Source organism: Mesoplodon bidens (genome assembly GCF_964165515.1).
Source record: "Mesoplodon bidens genome assembly, contig: HAP1_SCAFFOLD_157, whole genome shotgun sequence".
Taxonomy (NCBI): Eukaryota; Metazoa; Chordata; class Mammalia; order Artiodactyla; family Ziphiidae; genus Mesoplodon; species Mesoplodon bidens.
This window is the reverse complement of record NW_027671774.1, coordinates 241,863-254,993: the sequence shown is the minus strand read 5'-3', so window position 1 is coordinate 254,993 and position 13,131 is coordinate 241,863. Positions and strand designations below refer to the sequence as shown.

General features: G+C 44.4%; 1 protein-coding gene and 1 pseudogene across 2 annotated transcripts in view; both read left to right on the top strand.

The window, feature by feature from the left end:
* Window positions 1-13,131, top strand: part of LOC308611089 (centrosomal protein of 78 kDa-like) — a 727,725-nt pseudogene that overhangs the window by 472,932 nt on the left and 241,662 nt on the right. The gene's annotated exons all lie outside the window — the stretch shown is intronic.
* Window positions 1-13,131, top strand: part of LOC308611081 (forkhead-associated domain-containing protein 1-like) — a gene marked incomplete at its 3' end in the record, with an annotated part of 87,922 nt that overhangs the window by 51,592 nt on the left and 23,199 nt on the right. Inside the window, exon 6 of the mRNA XM_081260010.1 lies at window positions 9,732-9,855. Within this exon, the coding sequence (XP_081116136.1) occupies window positions 9,732-9,855 (124 nt within the window). The remainder of the gene's footprint in view (window positions 1-9,731; window positions 9,856-13,131) is intronic.

Genomic DNA, 13,131 nt, shown 5'->3' with positions numbered 1-13,131 from the left:
AGAAAAAAGAATGAAAAGAAATGAAGACAGCTTAAGAGACCTCTGGGACAACATTAAACACAACAACGTTCACATTATACGGGTCCCAGAAGGAGAAGAGAGAGAGAAAGGACCCGAGAAGATATTGAAGAGATTATAGTCAAAAACTTCCCTAACATTGGAAAGGAAATAGCCACCCAAGTCCAGGAAGCAGAGAGAGTCCCATACAGGAGAAACCCAAGGAGAAACACACCGAGACACATAGTAATCAACTTGGCAAAAATTAAAGAAAAATTATTGACAGCAGCAAGGGAAAAATGACAAATAACATACAAGGGAACTCCCAGAAGGTTAACAGCTGATTTCTCAGCAGAAACTCTACAAGCCAGAAGGGAGTGGCATGATATACTTAAAGTGATGAAAGGGAAGAACCTACAACCAAGATTACTCTACCCAGCAAGGATCTCATTGAGATTCGATGGAGAAATCAAAAGCTTGACAGACAAGCAAAAGCTAAGAGAATTGAGCACCACCAAACCAGCTCTACAACAAATGTTAAAGGAACTTCTCTAAGTGGGAAACACAAGAGAAGAAAAGGACCTACAAAAACAAACCCAAAACAATTAAGAAAATGGTCATAGAAACACACATATCGATAATTACCGTAAACGTGAATGGATCAAATGCTCCAACCAAAAGACACAGGGTTGCTGAAAGGATACAAAAACAAGACCCATCTATATGCTGTCTCCAGGCGACCCACTTCAGACCTAGGGACACATACAGACTGAAAGTGAGGGGATGGAAAAAGATATTCCATGCAAATGGAAATCAAAGGAAAGCTGGAGTAGCAATACTCATATCAGGTAAAATACACTTTAAAATAAAGAATGTTACAAGAGACAAGGAAGGACACTACGTAATGATCAAGGGATCAATCCAAGAGGAAGATATAACAATTATAAATATATATGCACCCAACATAGGAACACCTCAATACAAAAGGCAATCACTAACAGCTCTAAAAGAGGAAATCAACAGTAACACAATAATAGTGGGGGACTTGAACACCTCACTTACACCAATGGACAGATCATCCAAAGAGAAAATTAATAAGGAAACACAAGCTTTAAATGACACAATAGACCAGATAGATTTAATTAATATTTGTAGGACATTCCATCCTAAAACAGCAGATTACACTTTCTTCTCAAGTGCGCACGGAACATTTTCCAGGATAGATCACGTCTTGGGTCACAAATCAAGCCTCAGGAAATTTAAGAAAATTAAAATCATATCAAGCATCTTTTCTGACCACAACGCTATGAGATTAGAAATGAATTACAGGGGAAAACCTGTAAAAAACAGAAACACATAGAGGCTAAACAGTATGTTACTAAATAACCAAGAGATCACTGAAGAAATCAAAGAGGAAATCAAAAAATACCTTGAGACAAATGACAATGAAAACACGATGATCCAAAACCTATGGGATGCAACAAAAGCATCCCATAGTTCTAAGAGGGAAGTTCATAGCTATACAAGCCTACCTCAAGAAACAAGAAAAATCTTAAATAAACAATCTAACGTTACACCTAAAGGAACTAGAGAAAGAAGAACAAACAAAACCCAAAGTTAACAGAAGGAAAGAAATCATAAAGATCAGAGCAGAAATAAATGAAATAGAAACAAAGAAAACAATAGCAAAGATCAATAAAACTAAAAGCTGGTTCTTTGAGAAGTTAAACAAAATTGATAAACCATTATCCAGACTCATCAACAAAACGAGGGAGAGGACTCAAATCAATAAAATTAGAAAGGAAAAAGAAGTTACAACAGACACCGCAGAAATACAAAGCATCCTAAGAGACAACTACAAGCAACTCTATGCCAATAAAATGGACAACCTGGAAGACATGAACAAATTCTTAGAAAGTTATAACCTTTCAAGTCTGAACCAGGAAGAAATAGAAAATATGAACAGACCAATCACAAGTAATGAAATTGAAACTGTGATTAAAAATCTTCCAACAAACAGAAGTCCAGGACCAGAAGGCTTCACAGGTGAATGCTATCAAACATTTAGAGACGAGCTAACACCCATCTTTCTCAAACTCTTCCAAAAAATTGCAGAGGAAGGAACACTCCCAAACTCATTCTCTGAGGCCACCATCACCCTGATACCAAAACCAGACAAAGATACTACAAAAACAGAAAATTACAGACCAATATCACTGATGAATATAGATGCAAAAATCCTCAACAAAATACTAGCAAACAGAATCCAACAACACATTAAAAGGATCATACACCATGATCAAGTGGGATTTATCCCAAAGAGGCAACGATTCTTCAATATATGCAAATCAATCAATGTGATACACCATATTAAAAAATTGAAAAAGAAAAACCATATGATCATCTCAATGGATGCAGAAAAAGCTTTTGACAAAATTCAACTCTGATTTATGATAAAAACTCTCCAGAAAGTGGGCATAGAGGGAACCTACTTCACCATAGTAAAGGCCATATATGACAAAGCCACAGCAAACATCATTCTCAATGGTGAAAAACTGAAAACATTTCCTCTAAGATCAGGAACAAGACAAGGATGTCCACTCTCACTACTATTCTTCAACATAGTTTTGGAAGTCCTAGCCACAGCAATCAGTGAAGAAAAAGCAATAAAAGGAATCCAAATTGAAAAAGAAGAAGTAAAACTGTCACTGTTTGCAGATGACAGGATACTCTACAGAGAGAATCCTAAAGATGCCACCAGAAATCTACAAGAGCTAATCAATGAACTTGGTAAAGTTGCAGGACACAAAATGAATGCACAGAAATCTCTTGCATTCCTATACACTAATGATGAAAAATCTGAAAGAGAAATTAAGGAAACACTCTCATGTACCACTGCAACCAAAAAATACAATACCTAGGAATAAACCTACCTAGGGAGACAAAGACCTGTATGCAGAAAACTGTAAGACACTGATGAAAGCAATTAAAGATGATAGCAACAGATGGAGAGATATACCATGTTCTTGGATTGGAAGCATCAATATTGTGAAAATGACTCTACTACCCAAAGCAATCTACAGATTCAATGCAATCCCTATCAAATTACCAATGGCATTTTTTAGAGAACTAGAACAAAAAAGCTTAAAATTTGTGTGGAGACACAAAAGACCCCGAATAGCCAAAGCAGTCTTGAGGGAAAAAAACGGAGCTGGAGGAATCAGACTCCCTAACTTCAGCCTATACTACAAAGCCACAGTAATCAAGACAATATGGTACTGGCACAAAAACAGAAATATAGGTCAATGGAACAGAATAGAAAGCCCAGAGATAAACCCACACACCTATGGTCAACTAATCTATGACAAAGGAGTCAAGGATATACAGTGGAGAAAAGAGAGTCTCTTCAATAAGTGGTGATGGGAAAACTGGACAGCTACATGTAAAAGAATGAAATTAGAACACTCCCTAACGCCATACACAAAAATAAACTCAAAACGGATTAGAGACCTAAATGTAAGACCAGACACTCTAAAATTCTTAGAGGAAAACATAGGAAGAACACTCTTTGACATAAATCACAGCAAGATATTTTTTGATCCACTTCCTAGAGTAATGGAAATAAATACAAAAATAAACAAATGGGACCTAATGAAACTTCAAAGCTTTTGCACAGCAAAGGAAACCATAAACAGGATGAAGAGACAACCCTCAGACTGGGGGAAAATATTTGCAAAGGAAGCAACTGACAAATGATTAATATCCAAAATATATAAAGAGCTCATGCAGCTCAATATTAAAAAAACAAACAACCCAATCCAAAAATGTGCAGAATACCTAAATAGACGTTTCTCCAAAGAAGATATACCGCTGGCCAAGAAGCACATGAAAAGCTGCTCAACATCATTAATTATTAGAGAAATGCAAATCAAAACTGCAATGAGGTATCAGCTCACACCAGTTAGAATGGGCATCATCAGAAAATCTACAAACAACAAATGCTGGAGAAGGTGTGGAGAAAAGGGGACCCTCTTGCACTGTTGGTGGGAATGTAAATTGATACAGCCACTATGGAGAACAGTATGGAGGTTCCTTAAAAAACTAAAAATAGAATTACCATAGGACCCAGCAATCCCACAACTGGGCATATACCCGGAGAAAACCATAATTCAAAAAGCCACATGCACCCCAATGTTCATTGCAGTACTATTTACAATAGCCAGATCATGGAAGCAACCTAAATGCCCATCGACGGACGAATGGTTAAAGAGGAAGTGGTACATATATACAATGGAATATTACTCAGCCATAAAAAGGAACAAAATTGGGTCATTTGTAGAGACGTGGATGCATCTAGAGACTGCCATACAGAGTGAAGTAAGTCAGAAAGAGAAGAACAAATATCGTATATTAACGCATATGTGTGGAACCTAGAAAAATGGTAAAGATGAACCAATTTGCAGAGCAGAAATTGAGACACACATGTAGAGAACAAACGTATGGACACCAAGGGGGGAAAGTGGCAGGGGGTGGGGGTGGTGGTATGATGAATTGAGAGATTGGGATTTACATGTATACACTGATGTGTATAAAATGGGTGACTAATAAGAAAAATATAAATAAATAAATAAACATTTTAAAAAAGGAGAGAGGAAAAAAAAAACCGTAGTCAATGCTTGGGGGCCTTTGTTCTCTTGTTCTCTGTTTACTGTCTTTCCCTCTGTAACCGATTCTAGGTACACAGTTTCAATCCTAGAAATGGTGCTCTAGAAAGGACACAGATTGTGTATGGTGAACCTAGGAGATTCTAGCAGGAAACTGTAAGCTCCATGAAGGCAAAGGTTGGGCCCAGTAACCTTCTAGAACTCTGTTAGGACCGTGTCTGTTTGTTTGTTCTTTATTCATCCATCCATCCATCCGTCCATTAATCCAAAGAAATATTTTGGGGGGCCTATCCCGTGCCATGCCCTCTTCCAGGCTCTGAGAATTCAGCAGAGAACAAGACAGACATGATCCTTCCCCCTGTTATGCTCTAGTGAGGGAGACAGAATAAACAAGTCAACAAATACATGCTCTAATATTTAAAGGAACTAATGACTCTCCTTCAAACCTGGTTTTGAAAAAACAAGGAAAGTAACAGGTCCTGTAGGAATTATTAGTGCAAACAGCTACCTTGACATGTAGCTGACACATTAATGAGCATCTTTTTCTTGAACTGAACCCAATTTTGCTGAAATATTCCTTTCAGTTATTCTCCCATTTCAGAGCTTTCCTGAGAAAATGACATGTCTTTTTCAGGTACATGGATGAGGCTGAATTATTCCCACATACCTTTTTTATTTTTGGCCATACCACGCGGCTTGCAGGATCTTAGTTCCCTGACCAGAGATCAAACCCAGGCCTCCAGCAGTGGAAGCACAGAGTCCTAACCACTGGACTGCCAGACAATTCCCCACATACCTTTTTTTAAATAATTGAAATATATTTGACATAGAATATTATATAATTTCCACATATCTTTGAATATCAGCTGGTCCCAATTTGAGTTTTATTTAAAGTGGCTGCCGATATCTGGGGGAAAAAATGTTTTTTTACAAAGAAATTATCTAGAAATAATTACACTGATGCATCATGCTCTTGCCTCCCCTACCACTGGAGCTTCACTTATAACTGAAGAAGAATATTTTATAGCAAGGCATATATGAACCAGAGGCTCGATTCGTTTGAACTCAAATCGAGTTTCATCCACTGACATTTTAGTTTCTTAACTATTCTACTGCCTGCAGAGCATTCCACCAGAAGTATAAGCCACATGGCAGGTTGATTTATGGTTCTGATTACTTTATGTGTTTTCCCTGGTCCCCGAAGGTGTGTGCATAATGATTTGCTCTCAGAGATCTTCGATCTGCTACAGTATCACTAGAAAATTCTTACCTCCATGTGCTCTTATATGCCTGTGCTAATTAGAAGCCAAATTATCATCCTGAAACAATCACTCCTCCTAGCACTCTTAACTTTCTTATGATTCAGTGCCCATTTTATTACACAGCTTAACAGACATTAAACATCTTGGAATTTATGCCATTACAAACAATATGGATATTTATTTTGATAGTAAAAGTATCAAAGAGGTTTGAAGACTCTTTGGAGTTTTCCAGCAATCCGAAATCCTAAAACTCTGACACTCAGATTGAAATATTTTCAATCTGTCAAAACCACTGGAGTCTTAGAGAGGAACATATGTTTTCCATTCTGGAAGTTTGTCTCTGTGTGTTCTATCTCTGGTATCATGCAAATAAAAGCATTAAGCTGAGAAGAGCTTACAAACACTTTCAGTGTTCCAAGGACCTTTTATGGAAAAGTTGTAGTTCCCCCCAACAGAGAAAAGTAAGATGTGAAAGAATTGTTTCACTCAAAGTTTCCAAAGCACAAACATGCAAAAGTATAGCCTTGGGGAGAGTGGGGGTCAGAGTGGCCTGTGTCCCCGCAACTTCTAGCATAGACCCCCCCCAATAATGTCTCAGGTGCCCCAGGGAAAAGATAAGTGTAACTGCCCCAAATGTCATAGACTCTGAACCATGTTGGTGCATGAAACGAGTCAGAAAACTTGTGAGACCTTGACGTATCTGTTAACTCTACCAGAGTAATAATGACAAGATTTCCAAGGACACAAACCAAGACCAAAGGCTGTGACCGCCATCTGGTGGCCATATCAGCACGCCCGAACTCCATTACCTGGGCATGCCCACCACCTCCCCCCAATCTTTTTTTTTTTTTTTTTTTTTTCCCTTTAGTGTGATGCCTGCAACCTGGTCTGATGGTAAACAGGGAAATTCCTGTATTTCTTCTTTTGGAGGGATTATTTTTATTTAAGACACTGAGTCTCTATTTACTCTTATAACAGTTATTTTTAATTTAATGCACGTTTTTAAGTTTAAAAAGGGAGCTGCTTCTACGAAAAATGCTAAGAAATTATAGTGGGGCTAGCCAAGAGACATGGGAAAAATGGTGAAAGTGGTATATGAATGACTGAAGTTTAGGAACTCTCTTAGGGTGGGGTTGCCAGATAAAGTAAGGACACCCAGTTAAATTTGAATTTTAGAATTTCGTTTTAGTGTGTGTCCCAAATATTGCATGGGACACATTTGCACTGAAATATTATTCATTATCTGAAATCCTATTTTAAGTGAACATCCTTTTTTCCTCCCCTAAATCTGGCAAACTTACCTTAGGAAAACAAAGAAATTGCACCCAGGACTTCCCTGGTGGCACAGTGGTTAGGAATCCACCTGCCAGTGCAGGGGACACGGGCCCGAGCCCTGGTCCAGGAAGATCCCACATGCCGTGGAACATCTAAGCCCGTGTGCCACAACTACTGAGCCCTCGTGCCACAACTACTGAAGCCCGTGCGCCTAGAGCCCATGCTCTGCAACAAGAGAAGGCGCTGCAATAAGCCTATGCACCGCAACAAAGACCCAACGCAGCCAAAAATAAATAAATAAATAAATAAAATTTATTTTTAAAAAAAGAAAAGAAATTACATCCTTCTCCTTGTCACTTCCGTTTTGATCTATCAAAACAAGCTAGTGGGGCTTCCCTGGTGGTGCAGTGGTTCACAGTCCGCCTGCCGATGCAGGGGACGCAGGTTCGTGCCCCGGTCCGGGAAGATCCCACATGCTGCGGAGCGGCTGGGCCCGTGGGCCATGACCACTGAGCCTGCACGTCCGGAGCCTGTGCTCCGCAACGGGAGAGGCCACAACAGTGAGAAGCCCGCGTACAGCAAAAAACAAAACAAAACAAAACAAAACAACAAGGTAGTTCTTGTCCTGTCTACGGATTGCGTGGCATTTATGCCCCAATAAACGTGTCCCTGTGGAGTACTGAGGCCTGACATCTGAAAAATCACAGGGCAAAGGCCCACAGTGCACCTTGAGGTGGGGAAGTCCGGGCCACTCAGAACAAGCAGTCTGGCCACATCAAACCGAGAGGGAGGGTGTTCCCAGCCCAGCTCTCTTTCCCAACCTCTCAGGTACCTGCTCTGTGGAGGCCGAGGCCTGGCAGCTACTTTCGGGCCCTTACCAACGTTGCATTTGATGGAGAGCCTTCCGCACCCCACGTGTAGACCTAGACCCCTGGAGGGGAGACCGCCCTTGAGGGGGCTCAGAGCCATGGACTTAGAGGGTGCTCACAGCAGCCATAGATAGAGCCGGCCTGTGGTGCTCCCACCCACGATTCCTGTATTTCCTGTTTTTTTTTTTTTTTTTTGTGGTACACATGCCTCTCACTGTTGTGGCCTCTCCCATTGCGGAGCACAGGCTCCGGACGCGCAGGCTCGGCGGCCACGGCCCACAGACCCAGCCGCACCGCGGCATGTTGGATCTTCCCGGAACGGGGCACGAACCCGCGTCCCCTGCATCGGCAGGCGGACTCTCACCCACTGCGTCACCAGGGACGCCCCTGTATTTGCGCTTAATAACAACCACACTGGCGTTTAAGTGAGCCTGGCAAGGCTTACAAATGCACACATAAAGATTACCAACTACCTTCCCCAGAGACGGACGAGGGAAGCTGAAGCTAAAACACCCTGTGAGGGCTTCCCTGGTGGCGCAGTGGTTGAGAGTCCACCTGCCGATGCAGGGGACACGGGTTCGTGCCCCGGTCCGGGAAGATCCCACATGCCGCGGAGCGGCTCTGCCCGTGAGCCATGGCTGCTGAGCCTGCGCGACCAGAGCCTGTGCTCCGCAATGGGAGAGGCCACAACAGTGAGAGGCCTGCGTACTGAAAAAAACCCAAAATAAACCCAAAACAAAAGAAAAAAAACACCGCGTGGGTAGTCAGAGGAGAGGACCATCACAGCTCATCCCCCTGTGCCGTGTGCCAGGCATGATCTGATCACTTGTACACATGCTAACTTACTAAAATACTTCTAACAATCCTATCAGGTTGGGACTACCATCACCCTGCGTACAGACTGAACAAAAGGAAACAGAATATGGTGTCCTCCTTGTGTTCACAAAGCCCGTTAACTGGCAGAGACAGGACTTGAAGGCTACAGTCCGGCTCCCAAGTCCATGCCATGCCTTACAGCCTCCAACTTCTCACGCTCATTCCTAGAGCCACCTGGGAAGGAGGAACCAGGCAACTAAAGACTGGGTTTGAATCAGACTCCACGTCTGACCAGCCGCGTGATCCCAAGCAGGGGGCCTAACCTCTCTGAGTCTCAACCTGGCTCCCTTGCAAAATGGGCACATTAATGGGAACGTCAGGCTTCAGCAACGCTGTGACGAGTATCAGTGTAGCATGTGTGAACGGGCTTTGTAAACTCTGGAGTGTTCTGTGAGGTGTAAACTACCCTCTATTCTCATTAGAGGGAATTCATTTCATAACCTGCTCCCGGCTCTTGAACTTGGCTGTGCATCCAGTCAGTGCTGGATGATCTGGAACCAACAGCTGGTGTATTTATGGCTGAAAACCCACAGGTCATAGGAAGACAGCAGCACCGGAGCCCCTGGGTGGCCACAAAGATAAGGTCCGTGTCTCGAGGACCGATGACATGGTGGTCACTGAAGGAACAGGCCCCTCCTGCCCCTTCCACTAGTGACAACTGAAAACCTTGGTTTCCCCAACACCCCGATCCAAGATCAACCCGACTCTTTGCCCAACGTTGGAGAAGTACCGGCGTGTCCTGCAGGCCTGGCTGGCCCCCTCTGACTGTGTGTTGCCTCCTTCCACAGATCAGTGCCCTACAGCAAGGCTACAACCAGGTGCTGTGCCAGACCCTGTCTGAGAGAAAATTAGAAATCACCTCCCTGAAGCACGAGGCCGAGAACTTAAGGAGGGAGGCCGCCATCATGTCAGGTGAGGCGCTTCTGCATTCAGGCCCCAGAGCTTCTGTGCTCCCCCCGCAGACATCACCAGTCAACCAGCACACCTGTGCCCGTGACCTGGGTGCAGCCTCAGGGATCACCCGTGTCGGTGCATTAGAGTTCTCCCTCAGTGGAGGTTTCTTGCCACCCAGTTCCGAGGGCAGGGCCTGGTAAATATTTGAGAGAATGGTATCTCTTGGCTACAAGGTCTCCTGAGCACTGGCCCCACCAGGGAGAACACAGGTCGCCTTGTGGCTTGGGTGGTTGGTTCCACAAAGCAGCCTGAGTGCAAACTAGAGCGTGGACAAAATGGGGTCACTCCTTTAAGGCACCCATGGTCTCACCCATTTCAGCCGAGTGCACTTGGGCCTAAGGGAAACCATTTTCTAATTTGATCAGAGGTGGTTCCCTGATAAAGGGCTTGGGTTGGGAGAGGGGCAGCCAACGCACAGCTGTGGCTGAGCTTTGATTCCCTGGATTCCTTCATTGCTTCCACATATTTCTTGAGCTTCTACTAGGTGTCAGGCCCCGTTCCAGGCTCCGGGGAGGGAGAGCCAAGCAAGACAGTCAGATTCCTGTACTCACAGATTTGGGAGGGGGTGACAGACAATAAAAGTAAACGGATGAATAAACAAGCCCACTTCAGAGAGCAGTGGTGCTGTGGAGAAAATAAATTGTGTGTCGCGGTGGCCAGCGCTTCAAGGGAGGAGGCCAAGGGGGACCAGCTTAGTGGGTGTGCAACCATGGAACTCAGGTGGGACTTGAACCCGTGGGCTGGGACTCAAACCCAGTCAGAACCCACTATCTTTTAATCGAGATCACTCATTTGGCCTCGGGACTTAATAAAGCTCAGGTTCTTTATGTCTCATCGCAGAAAGAATCCAGTGAGAGACAAAGTAAGAAGTGGATTTCTTTAGAGAGAAACACACTCCACAGACAGAGTGTGGGCCATCTCAGAAGGCTAGAGACCCCCAAATATGGGGCGGTTAGTTTTTATGGGCTGGGTAATTTTATAGGCTAATGAGTGGGAGGATTGGGACAACTCTAATATTTTGGGGAAGGGGCAGGGATTTCCAGGAATTGGGCCAACACCCACATTTTTTTTTTTTTTTCTGTACGCGGGTCTCTCGCTGTTGTGGCCTCTCCCGTTACGGAGCACAGGCTCTGGACGCGCAGGCTCAGCGGCCATGGCTCACGGGCCCAGCTGCTCCGTGGCATGTGGGATCTTCCCGGACCGGGGCACGAACCCGTGTCCCCTGCATCGGCAGGCGGACTCTCAACCACCGCGCCACCAGGGAAGCCCCACCACCCACTTTTTGACCTTTATGGTCAGCCTCGGAACAGTCCTGGTGCTGGTGCATGTGTCATTTTGCTAATGTATTACAATAAGCCTGTAATGAGGCTCCAGTTCCCCAGGAAGTCAAATCTTACGCCCCCTTGGACCTAGCCGATTCTAACCAGTTTATGTTGTATCCTCCACGGCTATGTCCTTCTTTTAGAGAGGACCTGTTTCAGGTGGGCAAGGACAATCCAAGGGCAAGCGAGTCTGCGTGGAGTGAACAGGGGATTGTGGGGCTGGGCAGGTTCGGGGGTCTGGGTTTTTATTGCAAGGGTGTTGGGAATCCAGTGGAGGTTTTTAAGCAGAAACTGACATGTCTAGAGACCTGAAGAGGATGGGACCGCTCACATACGAGGGGAGGGAGAGAAGCAGGTGACAGGGAGGAGGCAGTGAGCCTCGGAGGGGCACATCACTCTGAAAGCAGCCGGCGCGTAACAGGAAACATGCCCACAGCTGTAGAAGCCAGGCATAGCATTGAGTCGCACGTGAATCCCCATCTCTGTATGAATCTGTGCTTTTCTTCTGCCTCACTCTGCAACTTAATCACACCCACACCCACCCCCTGCTGCCCCCAGGTCTCTACTTATGCTCCTCCCTCACTTGGGATGTCCTCAGATATTTTCTGAGCACCTCCCCCAGGCTAGGTGCTGTTCTGGGCACCAGGAATGGAAGGATGAACTCGCTGGTCCTCACCTTCCTCCCATATGTCAGCCAGTGAAACCTCATCCAAGCATCAAGCCTGTCTCAGATCCCACCTTCTCCGATCAGGGAGTCGGACAGACCTGGGTTGGGATAACGCTTGAGATGGGCTGGACCCACTCAAAGTGTGGCAAGCCCCAGAGGGATTTCCAAGTAACTGAACTGTGTCCTGGAGGCAAAGCTCATTTTTGAACTGAAATTCTGGAGCATTTTGTGCTTTATTTCATAGACATTCTTGATTGATACCTACCACTAAAACTGGGCCTGATGTTCTTTCAAGAAAAGAACCGTAGGAGATAACCCAATACCACTGCATTTATGCACCCTTCTTCCCACTTTTATTCAAAATGATACTACAATGCAAGAGGGAAGAGATATGGGGAGATATGTATATGCATAACTGATGCACTTGGTTATAAAGCAGAAACTAACACACCATTGTAAAGCAATTATACTCCAATAAAGATGTTAAAAAAATGATACTACACTAATGGAGTAGTTATCTATTGCTGCATAACAAGTTACCCCAAAATGTAATGGATAAAACCCCAACCAATATTTATGATCTCACCCAGTATCTGTAGTTCAGGAATTTGAGCGGGGGGTGACTTAGTTCTCACGAGTTGCAGTCAAGATGTCGGCTGGGGCATCAGTTATGTCATCTAAAGCCTCGGGGGGAGCCGGAGGATCCCCCTTCCGAATGGCTGCTCATGTGACTATTGGCTGGAGGCCTTAGTCCCTCAGCACACATGCTTCTCTCTAGGGCTGCTTGAGTGTCCTCACGACACAGCAGTTGGATTCCCCTGGAGTGAGTGATTCGAGAGAGAGCAAAGAGGAGCCCACAGTGTCTTTTATGACACAGCCTGGGAGGAAACAGTCCGTCATTTCCACAGTATCATATTGGTTACCCATGGCAGCCCTATTCAGGGTGGGAGGGGCTACACAGGGCATGAATTCTAGGTGGTAGGGATCATTAGGGCCATTTTGGAACCTGGCTGCCAAGAAAAATAATAGGCGCCCTGTAACAAACATAATTTAGCCACTTTGAGTTCTTGGGACATACCGCATCATTTGACCCTTACAATAACACTGTGTGGGACAGACAGTGGGAGGTGAAATAACTTGTCCAAGACCACCAAGCTAATAAGTGGTAGAGAGGGGTCCAAACTCAGAGGACTGTGAAACCAACCACCCCATCAATAGTGTCCAGCAGTGCCCTCTGGCACACGC